Here is a 20,161-nt window from a genome sequence, read left to right as displayed (position 1 = left end):
CACATGCAGTATTTCTATGTTTTATTCTGTGTTTGCTGTCACTCTGTAAACTCTGTCATGTATTTACCTCACTAAAAAGACTTCCGTTAACATATGAGATCCAAAGCTTCCAGAAGTTGGGCAACTGACCAATCACCACATCCGACAGCTTCTCCACAAACTGCACCTGCTGCGGGGTTTCGAAACGCCAGGCTGCAACAAAGACACGCAATTATTACACAAACCCACTGACACACAATACCAATTCGCACTGGACTGCAAGGTGTTGTGTGTGTGGTCTGTGTGTGTACGTGTATGTGTGTGCGTAATTCTTTTGTAATTCAAAGAATCAAAAGAGAAAAAAAAATGTAAAATGTAACTTCCAGGCAAATCAGCTGTTCGTGCTTGTACTGCACTGACGTATAGAGAAAGACTGCAGCTTCCTTAAACACTGTGATTCCCCTAAGCGCTGCACAAGGCACAAAGTGTTATGCACACAAACAAACAAAAAGCACAGTCAGAGTGAGGCTCAGGCAGGGAAGCCCCTCCCAAGCACCGAGTGTGTGGGTGAGGTGGAATATGATTGTGGTGCTCACTGCTGGGTCGAGGTGTTCGCAGGCTGCCCCCCCTCTTCAGAGACGCCGTGTGGCTGAGTCTGCCGAGGGCCGACGGACGGGTATCCCCCTCCGGGTCCAGAGCTCTGACACCCACTGACAGACATAACGAAAGGAGAAGGAGGGGGAAAAAGGCTGATGAGAAATGAACTCTGAGGTAAAAGAAACACATACTTCAGATATCAAATAATCAAATAAGCCATTTTCATAATTCCACATTCCTCAATAAGCTCAGCAGGCTTTCACACCAAACAATCCTCCCTCGCCCCTCTCGGCCTCTCTTTATTTGTGTTCCGATCCGTCTCCGCCGTGGCCTGCAGCTGAGAGAATGTCCTGTTGTTTCCAGGGTGAGGAAACAGAGCTGTGGGCTTTGTGAGCACCGGGGTGAAGTGGGTTTACATCGACCACGCTGGGCTCAGTTTGGGCCTGACATGTTCCCACTAGATGGCAACAGTGAGCTTTCTAGTGCGAGAAAGTCCTTCTGCAACCGCACACTCCTATCTCGGCTAGTGAGATGCTTTTAGTGCAGTGAATCTGTGATATAAATTTGAGATAATAGAAGAGGGGGTGAAAGTTGACAAACGGGAACGAAAGTGAAACACACTGCAGTTCTGAGAGGGGATCAAAATTACTACAATGAAAATGAAACTCAAAAGAACAGAATTTTGTGCAACGCTGCAATACGCCTACATGTATCTTGTCTAAAGGAAGAGAAATAGGTGGCCACATTTCCAAAACATGTGTCTGACACACACAGAGAAAAGCGCACTGGTGAGTCACAGGCTGAACGCAGCGTGTAAGCAAGTATTGAGAAATCCCCAAGCAAAGGAGCAAATGCGGTCGAGTTGGCCAAGCACACAACATCCAGTCTAGAAAAGGTAAGGAAATTTTCATTTGACTCATTTGGATGTGTAAACACAGCGAGCCATCTCACATCACACACACACAACACACTGACACAGCACAGTGCACAGTCTGCCTCCGTGATGTTTTCCTCTCAGGGACGAGAGCCGCTGTTGATCCAGGTGTCAGCTGAACCCTCTGCAGTTTAGGTGCGAGAGCGCATGTGTGCAGGGCTGCCGCTCGAGCTCTTCGCTATGCTGCCGTGCCGTTTCTTACCGAGAAGTCTGAAGGTTCAAATATAGGAATCGCTGTGTGTGTGCGTGCGAGTGTGTTTAAGACACATAGAGACAATGTGTGTCACCTGCTCACACTTCCTCATCAGGTCTGACGCTTCTCTGAAGGTCAGAGGAGTTCCTGTTCCCTGAGGGGGTCGCTGACCCCGACCACACACACGCATGCTTTCTCTCTAAACACACACACACACCTTACTGACTCCTGTTAGTTTATTTCCCACAGTAAAGAATAAAGATTCATAACTGTGTTTTTTTAGATGTCCTCATAGCCTGGGCCTTGTGTCAGTTACGATCCCAGTACCAGTACACACAAAGTGATACTGAGTACTTCATTCAGTACCCATCATGTGAGTGAGAGCCTACAGTTGCACAACACGCCACCAGCACTCCTCCACATCCTAATGAATTTTTACACAAATGCATTCTGAAAGTGTGCAAATTATTCATCCGCGTCAAATAAACGTCGCTCGACTTCCTCCCTCCCCCCCCGTTTGAATCTGGACGTGGACGGAAGTGGAGTGAGGTCTCAGACTCAGCTTCTGAACTCTGGTTCTCTTTTTTGGTGCTCCAAAACATTCATTACTTTTTAATTCTGTGTATTTTTGTTTTTATATCACATATCAGTTAATTCTCATTGCAATAACTATTTTATGTACCATTTTTACTTTCTTTTAATATAATTTATTTATGAATGTTTCTTTCTCCTTTTATTCACGTAAAACGCATTGATTATCAAATAACGAGCATCTTGTTTTACAGTTAACATTTGCAGCTGAAGGAGACGCGTCTGGGAACCACAAGACAACAAAATGGGCTCCAGAATCCCCCCAAAAAAAAAAAAAAGTAAAAATGCAGTACAGCAAAACTACCAGTTCCTACCCTGCAAGTTGTATTTTTAACATTTGTTTAATCTTGCTTTGTTATTTTTCATTTTTTTAAATCCTCCAGATAATTAAAAATAACAATAATCGGAAAAGTTCCCGGAGAGGAGAAAATTTGAAACCTGAAATACAAAGAAATGCACCACGTCAGAGTGATGCACATGCAAACACGTGATTAACAAGCCAACTGAAGTATAATAATTAACACATTTCTCGTAGAGTGGTACTGACGGAGCCTGAAATCACAACCGCATGTTTCCCCGTCAAATGTACGAACACTAGAATCCCTCTAATTGTTCACTGACAGACCTATTTTCCTTCGAACAAAATTTCCTGCTAATTGTATTGACATTGGCAGAAGACGCGCTGTTCAGGAAGTAAGAGTACTGCACATTTTAAGTGACTGGGGCAGAGTCAGATTGCAGCACCGGGTCACGATGGGAGTGTTTAGACATACGGAAGCAACTTGTGCTGCTATGCGTCCTCACCAGAAGACTCAGGCTTCGTGCTTTTGTTCCAACAGAGATGGATGGGTCTGTTTCACCTTTAAGGCACTTTATACAGTAATTAATGGAATCATAACTACACCAGAACGGCCCCTGGCCTCATATTCGGCACTAAGAGACACAAGAGACAGTTACTGCAAACATGAGCGATCCATCACAGAGGAATAATCCCTGCCACGTGTGATGCCGACAATAGCAAAAAAAGATGGTTTATAAATACACTGTGCTGGTAAAAGTGATACGAGGTGGAAGAGGAGGAGGCTGCCAGAACAGAGGGAGGCTGTGAGGTACAGCGAAGGGGGATTCTGGTTATTTGAGGTGGGGGGGGCAAAGACTCGGGTAGGGGAAATGTAGTGGATGTGGTTTTATGATGGTGGCAAGGTTTTATGATGGGTGGAGGCACAGGGTTCGTACTCGGGCGAGAGGTGAGCAGCAACGAACAGGGATGGTAAATAGCTACCAGGTGTGTGTGAGAGAGAGAGAGAGAGGAAGAGGTTGGGATCCAGGGGCTCTTTGTGAGGTGTGACAGCAGAAGGGACGGGAAACAGCTGGCTGGGTCGTACTTTATGTACACAGTATGAAGACTCTTCCTCAGTAGACAGATGACAGCACTGGTCACTTGTTGAAACCATAGATACTTCAGTAAGAGGACGGCAGCTGAGGCCTTCTTAAAAAGAAAAAAGAAGTGCCTTCTTAAGCCTGCGTTCTTTCTCTTGACCAGCAGGGGGTGACTACACTGGTTTCAATAAGAAGTTTGACTGTGTGGAAGCTTATGAGAAAATGAGCCTACTACTCACTTAATTTTTGACCTCAGAGAACAGTTTAATAATGAGGTTATGGTTTCAGTTGCTAGTTTCAAGTCTTCTTCACCACAGCATGATGTTCATTTAGTAAATTATGGTCCCATTCAGAGTGCCACAGACCATAAAGTAGGGTGGAGCTACTGACACTGATGCTAACAGGGCACGTCCTCAGGTTCTCAGTCGGACCCAATCAGGATAACCTCTCTGGCTCCACCCTATCGTCCACATATGGTCACTTCTGGCTTCAAAAAAAAAAAAACAAGTTGGCAACAGTTGTCATGCCAGACTCGAGGCTTCAAAACGACAACCCACAAAGCAATGGGTGATGTCTGTCCACTATTTGTCATGCAGACAAACAGAGCTGCCAAAAAGGGATCACAAACACTCCAACATGACTTTATGTAATTTATTTACTGCTGGACTCAGATTATCGTGATGCTGGCTCACATTAAGTAGAACTGATTTAAGTGAAATTGTAAATGCTTTTTACTATACTGTAATTTCAGCTGGTTATTACTTTTGTATTTTATTCTATTTTACACGTCACAGTATTTATTTCTTTTTTTTCTGCTCCATAGCATGTTTATGTTGTAATTTAAATTTAAGCTGCAACAAATGAACAGTTTTGTTCTACATCTAAATGCTGCTGTAAACGATACCTCCCTGAGTGGTTTTTCAGGGTAAAATAAATGATAATGACTTACCAGAAACTGACCTATCACATCCAAGATTCATATATTAACTGTCAGCCAGAGAGGGACTCTGCTGAGCCCCACAATCTGGAAGTCTGAAAGACCTTTTACTGTACATGACAAAGATTCAGTTGTTTTGATGAGAAACACCACAAGTAAACAGAATTGTGTTTATTTACGAGAAAACTTCAGAGAGTACCTTTAAAACGACATACAGTTACATTTTCCTCGCAAGTGACCTCATGCGGTTGTGCGAGTGATGACTGTCCCCTCGCGGTGGCAGAGACGGAGGGGGAGACAACTCATGTCCTGCCTGCTGCAAACAGCAGTTTGGCTTCTTTAAAATAAAGAGGTGACCTTCATCTAACCTTAAGCAAGTAGCTTTAGATGTGTGAACTTTAACAGAGTTTAACCACCAGGCAGGTCGGCAGTCTCGTTGGTCATAAGGGTCATTTCGGAAGACGCTCACGTGTTTATTTTGTACTGTATTGTATACAGAATATTGTTTAGATCGAATGTTTCTTTTGAATCACAAAGCTGTAGTTTACATGTCTTATACTGTCATGTTAAAGTAAATAAACTAAGCGTAAATGTGCTTTTCTGTCTGTGTGTTTCAATGCATTTTTGGCAAACCAGCAATTGTCGGATAGTTTGAAATAGTTGGGTTGCATGTGATTTGCATGCAAGTGCAGATTCCCTCCCTGCCGCTGCTGCTCTGCTGTGGAATGCATGTGTGGACTGAAAAGGGGCCATCCCTGACATGATAATCAAGATGAGATTTAACTGTGGAGAGGCAGGGAGCAAACCAACCCCCAGATCCACAAGTCCGAGCCCCGGAAACCACTGTTACCCTTAGCATTAGACATGTTTACGTTCCAGCTGCACTATGTGAAGCAGCCACCCACTCACAATGTATTTGTATGGGTGCCTTTGTGTAAGTGTGGGTGTAGGAGTGTGTGTGTGTGTGTGTGTCTGAGCATGGTTGGCAAATCGCTGTTCTTCCTGAGCGGACGGTTTCACATTCACATTTTTCTGCTGGCTGATTTAACCGAGGAACAGCTTAATTGGGGTTAATTGTTCCAATCCATCTGTGAAGCTGTGTGTGCGCGAGAAGGAGAGCTTGTATGTGTGCGTGTGCAGTAACATGTCAAGTCCTGAAACCCAAATCCAAAGCCAGTGCTGCCTCACTTTCATCTTATTCATACATTCATGAAAAAATAAACAGTCGGGCCGCAGGCAGGGGAGGGCGGTGATGGAGGTGGGGTGGGGGTGGGGACGGATGCAAGCAGAGAGCTGGTACAACAGAGAGGCAGCTGGCCTTCTCTCTTCCCTCAGCTAAGACTCACATTCAGACTCACATGATGTCCACCAGCAGCTTGATTGGAAATTAAAGGCTTTTCACTTCACGTGTAAAGCAAGCGAGTCAACTCAGACGTGTGTGTGTGTGTGTGTGTGTGCGTGCTGATGTGAGTTAGTCACCTCTTTGGCCACTGATAAACTCGTCTCTGCAGTTTTGCATCAGCTGCAGGATCCACTTGTGCTGAGCGTAGATGCACAGCCATGCCGGGTCGCCTGGAGCGTGCAGGTCAGACAGGTACCTGCATGTGTGCGAATGAATGACAAAAACACAGGTGTGAAAAACATACTCTAAGAGAGGAGGAAAAGAAAAACCCCCACCTTATCCAGTGAGATGGTGTTTGACGTGATGGCAGACATCAGCTGTGTTTCTTATATACTGAGGGTTCATTCTGGAAATGTTGTAATTGTAATTAATTATTTCCTTGCAGTTTTTCTACAGGGCTACAGATCCTCCTAAAACACACTGGATCTTTAAAGCGACCTGGTGTAAATTTTAAATTTTAGCAATTTTGGCACAGGATCCATCAATACATTGATATCGATGGATGGCAACAATTTTAGGCTATCAAAGATTCCACTGGTATCAGCAGATGTCACACAATAAATAACAAAAAACTGCAGCACAGTGCAAAAGTTTGAAGCAATTTGTTTCATTTTGTTTCTTTCCCAAATGTAAAATGTGTCTTGCTGAGCACATATTCTGGTCACAGACCAAATTAAAGACCAAAACAGTTGCTCAGGTTATCTCTAAACATCTGTATCAAGCTTAAATACCTGAATCAGCCAGGTATTTGTGTGATGTCACAATGTCAGAAAAATGTAAATGCCAATACATCTTATATAATAAAATCAAGGCACAAGACATAAGAAAGTGCAGGAGAAAAAATATTCAGTAAGTAAATATATGAAGACATCAGAGCTTATAGAAGTTTAACACAAAAAAATAATGTTCTCTGTGTAAATGTATGCAGAGAACAAGTTCAAAATGAGACATGAGAAAGGATTTTTCGATCCTGTGCCCTGAACTTCACATCTGCCACCTCTCTGCCCATAATCAGGAGTTAATTGCCTGAGCGTCACTCAGCGAGCTGTGGGACAACAGATGACTCACTCTGAGCTCCCCCTGCTGTCACTCTATGAACCAACTGCTCATTCGTTTCTCACTAGGTGGCATCTTTCAGAAGTTTAAGCAAGACTCTCTCCCTCTCACACACACACACACACACACACACACACGTCTCCCACCATACACTGCAAGAGTAAACAAGAGCTGAGTGGGCGTTCAGAGTCGTGCCTAATGCAGCAGGATGAAAGATGTTGCCGTGTGGTTGAGAACTGGTCTCTGTGATCCTGACAGGTCGGTCTTAACAATAATAAATCGGGAGAGACCACAAGTATGAACGGACAGAACGACAGAGGGGAAAAAAGAGGGGAAGAAAGGCAGAGGGATAAAATAGAAACAGAAGGACAAGAACGAGACAACAGAAAGCTGAGAAGATTAGTGAATGTTCAGAGAAAGGTTCTGGTAAACGATGACACACACAGGCATCAAAGAAACCAAAAGGAGGGTAATTTATGTCATGAGATATGAGAGAGATACTGTATGTCAGGACTTTATATCTAACACACACAGACTGTTCTCAGTGTGTGTAGGTGTAAAGCCAGAAACGTGGGAGACACCGCTGAACATGTACAGAATGAAGCCTCTGAAGAGAAATACGCAGCCCACAACGTGACAGCGGGAACGCAGACAGATGGTGTGAAAAAGCCATGGCTGGATCATCAAAACGCAAAGAGACCTGATGTATCTCTTCTGGTCATGAAGGGTTGACGGGGTCTGCAGTAGTTTGTCCAGCAACAGACTCCTCAGAGCTCCGATCCTCGTCTCAACCTCAGCATACACTAGAAGATTCACAGTAGAGAGTAACTGAGAGGATATTTTACTTCATTTTATTCATTTGTTGAGGTAATAACTCCAAAATGATTTACCTTTTTTGAAAACGGGGACCTCAGTGTTGCCAAAGAGAGATTTGGCTTTCTCATAGTCATTGATCACCACATCATAATCACCCTGAGAAGAAAAGTGAAAACTTGTCAATCGTGGCACACACTGTGGATTTAAGCCTCTTTAACTCCACCCTCTTGATGACAGCCCTCCAGCCTGTGGATGGAGACAGGGATGGGCACGACTGCTCAAATACCCGATTTGTTCGTTGGTATTCGTCCAGCATATAAAGTAATCCCATTTTTACGTAATGAAAATAAAAGTGTAAAAATATAAAACACAAAAATAAACTGACTCTATTCCATATTAAAATTCACATTTGGTTTCACACAGTAAAAAGGACAGATCCGCACACCATAACGTAAATGCCTTTTGAAGCATCTCGAAGCAGAACAACCAGAAAGTGACTTAGAAACTTGTACAATTTTGTTTCTAAATTTGTTACGTAGTTATAATTAGGGTTTAAGTTATATCTGTATACTTCTGTGTTTGTGTGGTGCTTCTCTTTTGTTAAATGCTTAAAGGTTGGTTGTTTGGACACTTTACCATGAAGACACCATAAAGTGAAGTAAAGTGAAGTGAGGTGAAGTTACACACACTAGTGGACCAGTAATGCTATGAGAAGATCCTCACGGGAGCCACTAGCTTCTGTGATTGCTCTGCCGGGTTTTATAATAACTGAGGAATACTAATCCACACATTCTGTGCACCGGACAGCACAAACCCTGTTCTCTGATTACGTTCCCATACTTTAACATGACGATGTCCTGTTATGACGACTAAATGAACTCAAGATTAGTTTCATAAAGACAATGACCTCACAAATAAACCAGACCTAAACACTCTCTGCTGAGGTATTTCTGAGAGTGCAGGCTGTAAAACACATTTTCACCTCCTCCTGCACTCAGACAGCTGAAGGCTTCCCTTCTTGACGAATGATCCAATGTCTCACTACACTCACGGCTCAAATGGACTCAGATGTGGAGGTGTGGAGGCACAGGGAAGCTGTATTTATTTTCTATGAGGTATTTAAGAGTCAAGCGTGTGCTGGTGTCTCCGATGGTGTCTTTGCGGATTGTACCTTTTGGATATTTCGTTCAATGTTGAGTGGCAGGTTGAAGAGAAACTTGAAGCGCTGCAGGACGTTGAGGGCATTGCGCGTGGAGTCGGCCTTGTCTTTCCGCCCCAGAACCTCCTGGAAAAGAGTATCTGCGGTATCACTCGCTTCTACGAGAAAGACAGAGAGAGAAACAGGGAGTGAGAGTGAAAAGAGGCCGGAGAAAATGAGAACCTGGGATACTAGAAAAACAAATGTCGATACCACATTTCCCTTTTAATGTCAACCTCTGGTTTTCTTCCTGCTCTGTATGCTGTCTGACACAGTAGACATTCAGCTGCTAAGACAGAGCGACAGCTATCGCTCCGTCAGACAGCTTAGTGGAACCTTTGCACTGCTAACTGTCTTCGTGGGTGGCCTCGGATGTGCCGTCAAAGTTCTTGTAAGCAAAACAAAACCCCACCCCCAAAACAAAATCCCTGAAGAAAAACAGCATGGGACCGAACAGAGGAATATGTCACATTTTTCACTCGCAAATCCGAGTTGTCATCAAATTAACGTGCCAGTTTTTGATTGGCTGATTCATGCAGTGTCTGACGCATGGGGTTTTTTTTGGGGGGTGGGGTTAACGGTGGCCTGGGTCCACTGGGCCATGGGTCCACAAGTCTGGGGCTGTGGGGATGAAAGCCACGTCCGGCTGGGAGGTTTATTTACTCTAGACTCCGGGAAAAGGACCTGCTTATTGACCCTCCATTAGAAAAGTCACATTATCATGTATGAGATGAGAGGGTGGGAACACAGGATCTGCTGGGGGTTCCTGTGGTCGTTAAAAAGGGGAAGACGTACGAAGGCGACTGAGCATACGCAGCATGCTTGTTCAGTGGATGGCGTATCAGTGTGAGGCGAGTGGTGGATGAATTACTTTGACATTTTTGTTCTTTGAGTTTCATTTGAACATATTCAATTGAAGACACAGACATGCTGTGAAAAATACAAATTCAAAGAAACATGCAAAAAAAGAAAACTAAACTAAAAAGGCCTCTTTCACTACCCCCTTAACACTTTCACATAAACAGTATATGAAGATCACAGACACAAAGTCGATTAAGGCAGAATTTAAATTTGAATAGTAGGATTTGAACATGGGAGTGTTTCCAACCATCAGCCAATGGAGAAACAAAGAGGCTAAGGCCGTATATGACTTCTTTATATCCTATGACCTACATTCCAACACGACGACACATGGACCAGTTCCATTCGCAGAAGACCACCTTCTGATGCAATTTTATTACCCTGAAAAAAATGCCGTAAAAATCCTGTATCCTCCTGAAAACTGACCCCTGACAGTAAGATAAGTGGGAAGATGAAGATTAGATGTCTTGTTGAGTGACTGAATCCATCTGAATTTGAATTATACCTTTAACCTAAACATATGTTTCCATACATGTAATATCTATGCAAAATCCCTGAATGATTGTTGACTTACGAATAATGAGCTCCAGTACAAAGTATATCAGTTATAGTATTATATTATCAGTGTGTTGTCATCGCTGATGAATGACTTTTCTTCACACCTGAGACGTTGATACCGAGCAAAGCACTCACTTTCAAACTTGAATTCTCAAACCAGATTGGGGTGCATTCACGTCGAATATCAGTGTTTGAAATGACACAGGAAATGTTTGGGGGGGGAAATGTCCCAGTAGCTGAATCTGTACATTAACATGAGGAGTCCTTACTGTTGAGGATGTTTTCTAGTCGTTGGGTCATTGATCCCTCCACTCTCTCTGTACCATCAGACTCCAGCCTCTGGTGGATCGCTGCAACAAGAAAGTCAGAATTTGTTTGTACTGTAACAGGCTGTGATGGACAAAACACAGTGAAATAAAATCACAGAAATAACAGAAGAATGTTAAGGTGGTATGAAACATGGAAAAAGAAAAAAAAGCAGAAAACAGTTCTCCACACTGTAGAGGAACGAACGTGCAATCCCCTGAGACAGGAACATTTTCAATTTCAGGAACCGAAGGTAAAACAATAAACAAGCCCTACCCCAGTGGTAGATGGGAGATAACCTCCCTGATCTCCACCCACAGATGCTGCTATTGAACCCCCCCTGCTCCCCTTGTGCCTGTTCCCACGCAGCAGAGGACCTGACCCTGTTCCACTGGTAACTGTACTGGATCAATTCACCTAAGCAAAGGCACAGCACAGTTTTATGGTCTTGGGACATTTGGAGCCCTTTAACCTGGAGGTAATGTGAATCTAAAATGTTTCAACTCCTTGAAAAATAACAGTGGGGAGAGCTGAGCTGGAGGTCTGGATGCCAAAAACGACTTTTGCTCAAGGGAAGTGGGAGGAACTCTTCGATGGCTTGTGTCCATCACTTAGCGTGAAGAGCTTTACGCTGGGGAGGGAATCTGAAAAGAGGGAATGAGAGAAGAAAAAGAGGCAGAGTGAGTGGTGTGGCTACCCCAGTGAATAAATAAATGGTGTGCAGTAGTGGGCAGCCGGGTGCTGAGAGCTCCAGTGCGGGTTTATTGACAGAGTGGAAGAGAGGTGGGAGACGCCTTAGGAGACCTTCTCATACACACTCGTGGAATCGAATCAAATATGCAACAAGCAGACATCTCAAGAATGAAGTTAAGACACAGAAACATGTTAAAACAAAAAAAGGAAAGGATATCGATCCTCTCATTTCTGTTCTCTCTGCTTTCCACCTTCTTTCTTCTCCCTCAGTCGTTCCACTACAAATACTGGCTGTTAGCAGAGCTTGGACACAGCAGAGGGAGCGGGAGGCAAAGTGAAGGGGGGGGGGGAGTTCTCTAAATAAATATGTGGGTCCACTCTGACAGACAGAAGCCTCAAGGCAGAGACTGAGGTATTCCTAAAACACACTGTTCAAACATGCCATGGCCTAATAAGTACGAACGTCGCCTGCCCTTTTGAGGACCTCTTGCTGCTCGCCGACCAGACGCAGGTTCGGACAAAGGCACGGAGACGTGGGAGGGTTGACAGAGCTGAAGACACAGGAAGACTCAGACACACAGGTCTGCTTCACGTCTCCACGCTCCCCTTTGCCCTGTTTGCCAGCTGTGTGTCTTCGGCATCTGTCACATGCTGAAGGGCTGATGACGCAACAGCTAACCTAAACATCAGGTCAGAGTCCGGATAACACAGGCAGCCAAGACCTGAGGAAGAGCTGCAGCTCCCGCTTCACTTCCTGGAACCGTTGAGGAGAGAAAAAAAAAAAAAGAATAAGAATAAAAATACAGCGTCCCTGGATTCTAAAGCTGGAGATGTTTTGACTCCTGCTGGGGCTGGGGGCTCAGGGAATAGGCCCTGGGAATCTGGCATTTTTGGAACACGGTAGCCGTTCCGTTTCCTGCGTCACTGGGAGACTTCCTTTTCACACAACAATGAAAAACCACAAATTTCAACATTTTAGTAGAAACAAGCCCAGACTCCCTGACAGGCTGTCAAGTGAGTCAATCAGCTGGAGCAGCTCTGTCTCAGCAGTGTGGCTCGATTTGTCCCTGAGGCTCCACGACCCAAACAATCTCCATGCACCTCTTTCACCAGCCTGTGGTGGTTCACATGGAGTGTTTATCATTTCCTCACTGCAAAAAAAAAAAATCCTTTCTTTTATGAATCACAAAATGACTTTATGATAAACTACAGTCGAAATCAGACCACTACTAAACAGCATCTGACCTCAAAACTATTAAGAAGGAAGCTCCTTGAAACTACCTTTGAAACTACCTTATTTGTTTAAATGCCAGTTTGGCCTAACAAGACCACGAAACAAAGGTAAAAAAACAATGCACATCTCAGGGGTCTGACCTGTGCTGCATTACTTCTCTGGGTCAAGGCCTCGAGCACAAGACTTCATGCAGTTCTGATTTTAACACACTAGTTAGTATGTCCCACGTTATCCAACCACCCTCGTTCAGTGTCCTTTCACTCTCACTGAGGGTCTAAGGACACAGGGTGTTGTACTCTGTACAGATTTTAAAGCTCACAGAGACTTTGTGATTTTGGACTATGGAAATAAAACAGATTTAACTTGAGCCTTTATCTTAGCAAACAAATAAGATGCTAAAATAACAGAATCCGACTGCAGCTTGTTGTTAAAACCATGTATGTCTTTTGAGGTCATACAGCCTGACAATGCACTTCTGATCTGCCCTGTGGAAGCTCTGAGAATAAAACCCTCGCACAGAAAGCTGGCTGGAGTCCTCGGTCTTGTTTCTCCTTCGTTGCCAAAAGTCGACATTAGCTAACAAACCCAAACAGCAGTGTAATTAACAAGACTTGTGGTTTGCAGATGCAAAAGTCTAAACTGTGTGCTTAAACCCAGAGTTCATAGTTCATTAAAAAGAGAGATGGGATTTTGCTGGAGAGCAATTAAGAGGTAATTAGTAGGGACAAGAAAAAGAGAAGGAGAGAGAGAGAAACCCCACAGATATTGAAGTCCTGATGTTTGCTCTAAATATTTTTTATTCGCCTCATTGCTTTTCCCAGATTTGGCTTCTCCTTCCTTGTTTCCACCTTGCCGGCAGCAGAGCGCGCACATTAAAAAAAATAACTAAAAACTTCTATTAAGGTCATCAATAAAAATCTCACATGCAAGCAGAGCTGAAAATAAACAGGAGAGGAGACAAAATGACCTAATGGTGATTGAGAGAGCTGGAAGAACTGCAGAAACTTCTACTTCTGAGCTATGAGAACACAAAAGCAGTCTGTTAATGTCTTTTTCCCCACAGCTCGTTACTTTTAAACTTTCACAGCTACATCTCAGGTGAGGTTCATTTGGAACGACTCACAACAACAGAGACCTGCCAAACGCTGCTGAGGGACAAAGAAAGGATTCACAGTCGCTCAGACAGCTGTGCTAACTAGGCCTGGCAGTGAGCTACTGCAGAGCCGCCTCGAGCTGGCTGGCTGCTGGCAGCTTGCCGACTGGTAAGTCAGTCTGGCTGACCAAACCCGGTACACAGAATATCTCCACTTTAGCTGTCCATCCCGGGCTACCACTTCATTATCTTATGGCTGAGAGCCAAAGCTTGGCCGAGAAAGCATGTTGCAGAAATGTAATGAGTCATGGTGAGAAGGAGTTTTAAAATGAACCTTTAGGTCAAGTTGTTGGTCCAAATATGAGATGTCAGGTTAGCACGTTTGTTGATGTTCATTTATCGTGTTTAAACAGCTCTAAAACTAAGCCCAGTGTAACTTAGCACAGCTTCTAATGGCTTCACTATTTTATCTGTTGCTGCCATGAAGGAAATTAAGCCATGAACAGTGAAAAAAAGTAAGAGGAAATCGCAGAAAACATCGAGCTCTCATCGGGACCTTTTCCAAAAAGGCTGACCACAAAGTTTGCTCCGTTAGCCGAACTTGAAAACACAACTGAACAAGCCAGACAGACGTGAGATTTATGTTTTAAAGCAGGTTGAATTCTGTAAACACTGTCACACTATGATCTTATGAAGTTATGTGAACAGTTGTATATTTCTATCTACATTTGTCATACTTATTTATTTATAACTGTTCACTGGTGTCATGGACAAAATATTAACTCTTTTAAAAATTGATGAGAGCGGCTTTATTCAAAGCATTTGTTCATGCTCCACTTTCACGATCAGTTCCAAATGAGGAGAGTGACAAATGTATGGTGCAGTCTTTCCCCAATCAGAGCTGCTATTAAGGTAAAACCTTCTGCTGCTGGTTAATGTTGATTCTCCCTCACGCGACAAACAGAATTTGAATTCAGTAAATCTTATCCCGTCACCCAGGTCATGAAGCATCATTATGTCCTCTTGGTCCACAGGTCACTCAAGTCCACGCATGGTGTACCGTTTCCTCCGTCTGTAGAGACTGGACATTTCCCATTGGGGCAGTGGGCACACAGTAGGCACGCTCAGCCTGAACGTGAGAATGACTGTGCATTGTTCCCATTGGTCATATTGGGTCTGTTATCAGCACTATCAGTCCTAATACTCTGGCCTGCATTGTGTTGGTCTGCTCCGTTTATTTAGATTCAGCCGCTAACAATGAAAACATTACCTCTTTCTCCCAACCAGGGCACAAACACACGGAAAGCAATAATAATAATGATGGAGGCAGAAAAGTGTATGTATAAATAGTAAGAGGAAGTAACTGAGCAGCTACGGCGGGAGGAAGGAGTAAACAGACAAAAGCATGAATGATGAAGCAAACAATTGATTTGAGGTACCTGGCAGAGCGACAGCAGTCCGTCTCTGCTACCTTGAAATCTTTCTGGCATCTGAAAGTTAATGTGGCCGTGTGTGTGTGTGACAGGTGAGAACTGATCTCATTTTGATGAAGGCAAATTAGCCGTGTCATGGTCGGGTGGGGAAGCAGAAAAAGAGGGGGGTTTAACACGGCGTCCAAATGAGCCTCTTTAATCAACCGCTGCTAAAACCGCACTTGGTGGGGAAAAAAATCCCAAGACACGAACACTTGCACACTTTCCAAAAATCATGAGCTCTATTCTGAGCAGAGGCGAAGAGTGACGAGTTCGAACAGTTTGGTGCGGTTCCACCAGGTACAAAAAAACACGCTAATCCCTCTCACCTGCCAGAGCATCCTGGGCCTCAAAGAAGGTACTGAGGCCTCCTTTTACGTAGGGCAGACTCCCCTCGTTCTTCTTAGTGGCCTGCTTCTTCAGATTACTGGCTGCAATCTTCAGCTGCTCAAAACTGAGGAAACAAAAACAGAATGATAGAGCCATTACATCAGGCCTGCAACTTGTGATTGCTTTCATTGTTTGTTTTTTCCCTGAGTTACCTGATTCATTTTTTTGTATATAAAATGCCACAAACCTGAAAAAATGGCTGTTGCAATCGTCAACAGAAAAAGCAGTAGATTGTTATGTCAGAGCCATTTATACAACAGAAGAACAGTTGGAAATAATTTATGTTTCACCATATTTGACTTGCTGAGGATAAGCAGTTCTATAGTTTAATTCCAATTAGTTAACTGTAGTACGCATAATCAGGATCAACTGCAGGTAGCCATGGCTTCTGACTGGTTAAAGCTGTCACATGTTTGCTTGCGCTTGTTAGAAAATTTAGTCAAAGATACTGAGCCTTAACAAGGCCGAGGTCACTTTGTACTGACCCCGTTCGTGATGTGTTTATCATACACGTGCGATATGTTATTATTTTTCAATGAACGGATGAAAAGAAGAACGAAGCAGGCATCAGCTCGAGTCCAACTTCTTCATCAGGAAAGAGATAGCAGACATATTTAACCAAACCCACAAATGTTTGACATGGATCATTAAAACTGTTGAATTTGATCTTGCGCACAAGCATGTATCTCAGAAAACCAGTCACACACACACACATCTTTGGCCAATGTCAGTGTGTGTGTGTGTGTGTGTGTGTCTGTGTCTGTGTGTCAGTGTTCTGAGTGAGGTTTCCTCTGCAGGAAGAAACAGTCACCCGGCGAGGTCCAAACAGAGGCCCCTGGTCATGCTGGATCCTGGGGTCTGGGTTACTGGGAGGCTAAGCAGGGGGAGAGGAAGCCAGGAGAGTCCAAAATAACTTTCCTCTGCCCTGACATGACAGTCAACTGAGCTCAGGGCTTCTGGGTCAGCTGGCTGCCTCGCCTACATACCGAACGGATCTCTGCAGGTCCACATGTGTTCAGCCGAGAAACCATCACCTAAAAATGACTTTTTTTTCCCTCATGCATTCAGCCATCTCCTTTTATTCTCGTCTGTGTGATAGGGATGCAGCAATTGTTTTCGCTGCTGAGTAAAATATCAATTATCTACTTGATTAACTGATTAATCTATAATTGATTGGTCTGTAATATGTCATTGTCAAATGTCTTGGTTCATCTGACCAACAGTTCAAAACTCAAATACATGCATCTTACTGTCACAGAAGAGAAAGAAAACAAACTGAAAATATTAACATCTGTGAAGTTCTTCCACACTATGGCTGCACCTAACCATTAGGAAGGCATGGACAGACGTGCTCCTGGTGGGATTCCACTAAATCAAGACTTGACCTGCTTTCTGTTTTATGTCCTTTTGCTCCTTTCCTCCTCAGCAGCTTCCTCAGACAACAAAGGGACCCACCTGGAGCCTGAATGGTTTTCTATGAGGTACCAGGTGGCAGAGAAGTTCTCACTGGTGAAGTCTCCGCTCATTCCTGGAAATGTCAGCTCCATGTCTTTCTGTGGGACCTTGCCCCTGCAAGGAGACAGACAAACAAAGTTGAACAGAGCGAAAAGGCAGGACAAAGAATAACACGTGTGAAGATGACCAGTAAAAATAAGAAAAGACTGTAATGGCCAGAAAATAAAGAAAAAGAAATGCATTAACATACTAAACACAAACTGTGTGAGGGGGAGCTGTGGAAAAGAGTTAATTGTGGGATAAGCTTTTAATGTGATGTTGGGTGTCAGCTTTTCCAGCAGGGGGCAGCGTGCAGCCAGAAAGACCTCAGGCTGTTAGAGCTTGGCGTGGGAAGTGCAGTGTGTGACGCCTGGGTGCCCCTGGAGGACCGAGCGCTCATTAGTGAAGCTTGATCTCTACTAATGACCCGTGGCCTACATAAACCAAACCCACCACCACCACCACCACCACCCACTCTGCAGTTGCACACACACACATAGAAAAACCTACGATCCATTATTGAGATGTCAGGTTGAGAAACAGAACATCCATACAGAGGAACACACAAACACACACACACACACACACACTATACATTCATGCATGTGATATCAAAGAGTTGCCACAACGCTCTAATGAGAATATAACAAAGTGAAGGTGTCAGTTTCCTCATTATTAAAGGCACACATGTTGCAAATGTTTACATATTCATTTTTTGTAAATGTTTTAACCCTTCAGTTTTCTCTGTGGGGGGATAATCATGTGGAGAGACTTTGAGGGAAACACAGGACAAAAAGCTTCTGCTCTCCTTCCTTCTTAATCATATTTGTTTTCAGTTTGGCTTGGTAGACTCCAAACTAACGAGGCAATCGGTGTATCTAATTCTCTCTCACCTTACATTCAGCAATCACCAGTGTCCTTTTCTGTACATTGGTTCTGCGCATGGGGAAGCTGAGGACACTCCCCGCTTCCTACTACTACTTGTCGTAACACCTGGTCAGGTGTCGAAACACATCACAAAGCGTCACACCTCTGACAGTCACTGTAACTGCATTTGCATGACAGGTCTGACCTCTGAGCAGACCTGAACTGAGTCACACTAGCCATTCCGTTTATGCTGAGGGCTGCTCTGTTAAAGCTGAAGGAATGTCCGAGCTAAAAAAGCCCTTAGTCATGGTTGTGGTTGCTAGGAGACTTCCGCTGCAATGTCCAATCACAGAGAAATCAACAATGAAAACTCTGAAGGTATGCAGCTTTATCTGCAACAAGCAATACACAGAACGTACACGCAAAGGTGAGTATAACCTGGTTATTATGATTATATATACATTTGTTTTTATTCTGTATACATACATGGAAATCAGATTGTGTGTCATTATTTTATTATTTCATTTTATTTTGTTGTGATTTAACAGAACATAAAGTGCTGCCAGTTTTTTGACAATGTTGTGGTTAACTGGGAAAAGTAACTGGTGTAACTCACTGTGGAGTCTGCACCATCACCATTTATGTTAAGGCAGTATTTCAGCACCTCGACTCACTTCAGCTTGGCCCTATATCGTCTTTTTGTCAGCTGCTCAGTGTTTACACCTTCAGGTTAAGCTTGGGGAAATCTAAGCTAAGCTATACATGCTCACTAGATTGTGTGGTGCAACCTGTTTGACTTCTCAGTCTCCACTTATTAAAGAGTATAGGCCACATAACATCCAGGAGAGTAGAACAGAATACATCTTTATAAAAAGGGGAAGCTGATTTTAATCTGACACTCTGAACATGCAGGTTAAACGACACTGAAAACCCTGGCTTAAGGCTCAACATACCTCCCTAACATAACCATTAATTCTAAACCCCTCAGGGTGGAAATTTGCCTTTGGCGTACCAAAACAAAACAAACAACAACGTAAAAAAACAGACAAGCGGTCAGTGAGACGAACACACATGAGCTCCCAACACACACATAAAACGTCTCTTCTCAATGTCCGTGGCTCAATTGTCTCCTTAAAAACTTACTACTACTATACATTAACACTAATTTTAAGACTCTACAGACTCAGGAGAGGATGGAAGCTGTTTGCCTACTTTCTCATCCTTTCCCCAAAAAAGCAAAGTCAAGTGCTTTTGGGGACGAGTGCATCATGTGACCAACAGGGGCATACAGCTGCAGCTGAATAAAGTGACATCAACACACAAAGATGACACAAAACTGATGCTCTTTCACAAAAAAAAAAAAACAGCTCCTGTGATTAAATGCTTAAAAGGAGTATTTTATTCTGTTTATCAACACACAGTGCTATGTTGCCGAGTATGTGTCCATAAATTACTGCCAAAGAGAACTGGGAAGACGTTTCAAGCTGGATGTTTAATGTAACCCTGAGAGTGAATGGTACAGCCCGTTTACGTGGGTCTTGTCTCTGGCCACGAGCGGTCACTTGCCCCCGGCCCCACTAAACCAAACAAACACTAAGCTAGAAATGCCAGAACCTGACAACACAAACTATATATTCCAACTTAGGCAGTCCCAGCCAGGCACGTGGGAGGCAGCACCACGCTGGCCGCTCACAAACGTGCATGGGTCGCCGCTTTAGTTCTTTTCAAATTGTCTGCCCTCTACATAATTCTTCTGTTTCCACTCCCCATGAGCAGCGGTTTGAGGCACTACAGCCATTGCTGTGTCTGCATAATATTTCAAACGTCCGCATATGGGGAGAATTTGTTTCTGTTTAGGGATGTAAACCATGACTCCATAACCAGAGCGCGTGTTTATGGCGGTGCGAGTTTTGTGAGTGCGTTCCTGTGTTCTGGGGCCATACTTGTCGAACTCGATGCCCAGCGGATTGCTGGGTCGCAGGGAGAGGGGGGAGATGCCTTTGTTGCGGTCTGTCCTCATGTCGTAGTAGTTCATCTCATCCACCCACACAGCAGACTGGTCCAGGATACCTGCAGGACAGGGCAGGACAGGAGAGACAAGACGCATGTC

The 20,161-nt window shown here is 43.9% G+C and overlaps 1 protein-coding gene across 4 annotated transcripts in view; it reads right to left on the bottom strand.

The window, feature by feature from the left end:
• Window positions 1–20,161, bottom strand: part of exoc2 (exocyst complex component 2) — a 44,107-nt gene that overhangs the window by 11,261 nt on the left and 12,685 nt on the right. For all 4 annotated transcript variants that reach the window (XM_046390918.1, XM_046390916.1, XM_046390920.1 and 1 more), the window contains exons 4-13: window positions 19,995–20,121; window positions 17,146–17,259; window positions 15,630–15,754; window positions 10,772–10,852; window positions 9,057–9,202; window positions 7,960–8,041; window positions 7,770–7,872; window positions 6,091–6,209; window positions 576–689; window positions 68–192 (exon numbers count right to left, since the gene is read on the bottom strand). In XM_046390918.1, the coding sequence (XP_046246874.1) occupies window positions 68–192; window positions 576–689; window positions 6,091–6,209; window positions 7,770–7,872; window positions 7,960–8,041; window positions 9,057–9,202; window positions 10,772–10,852; window positions 15,630–15,754; window positions 17,146–17,259; window positions 19,995–20,121 (1,136 nt within the window). The remainder of the gene's footprint in view (window positions 1–67; window positions 193–575; window positions 690–6,090; window positions 6,210–7,769; window positions 7,873–7,959; window positions 8,042–9,056; window positions 9,203–10,771; window positions 10,853–15,629; window positions 15,755–17,145; window positions 17,260–19,994; window positions 20,122–20,161) is intronic.

The sequence above is a fragment of the Scatophagus argus genome, chromosome 6 (assembly GCF_020382885.2).
Source record: "Scatophagus argus isolate fScaArg1 chromosome 6, fScaArg1.pri, whole genome shotgun sequence".
Classification (NCBI taxonomy): Eukaryota; Metazoa; Chordata; class Actinopteri; family Scatophagidae; genus Scatophagus; species Scatophagus argus.
The sequence above is the reverse complement of the archived record's forward strand: the minus strand, read 5'-3'. Positions and strand labels throughout refer to the sequence as shown.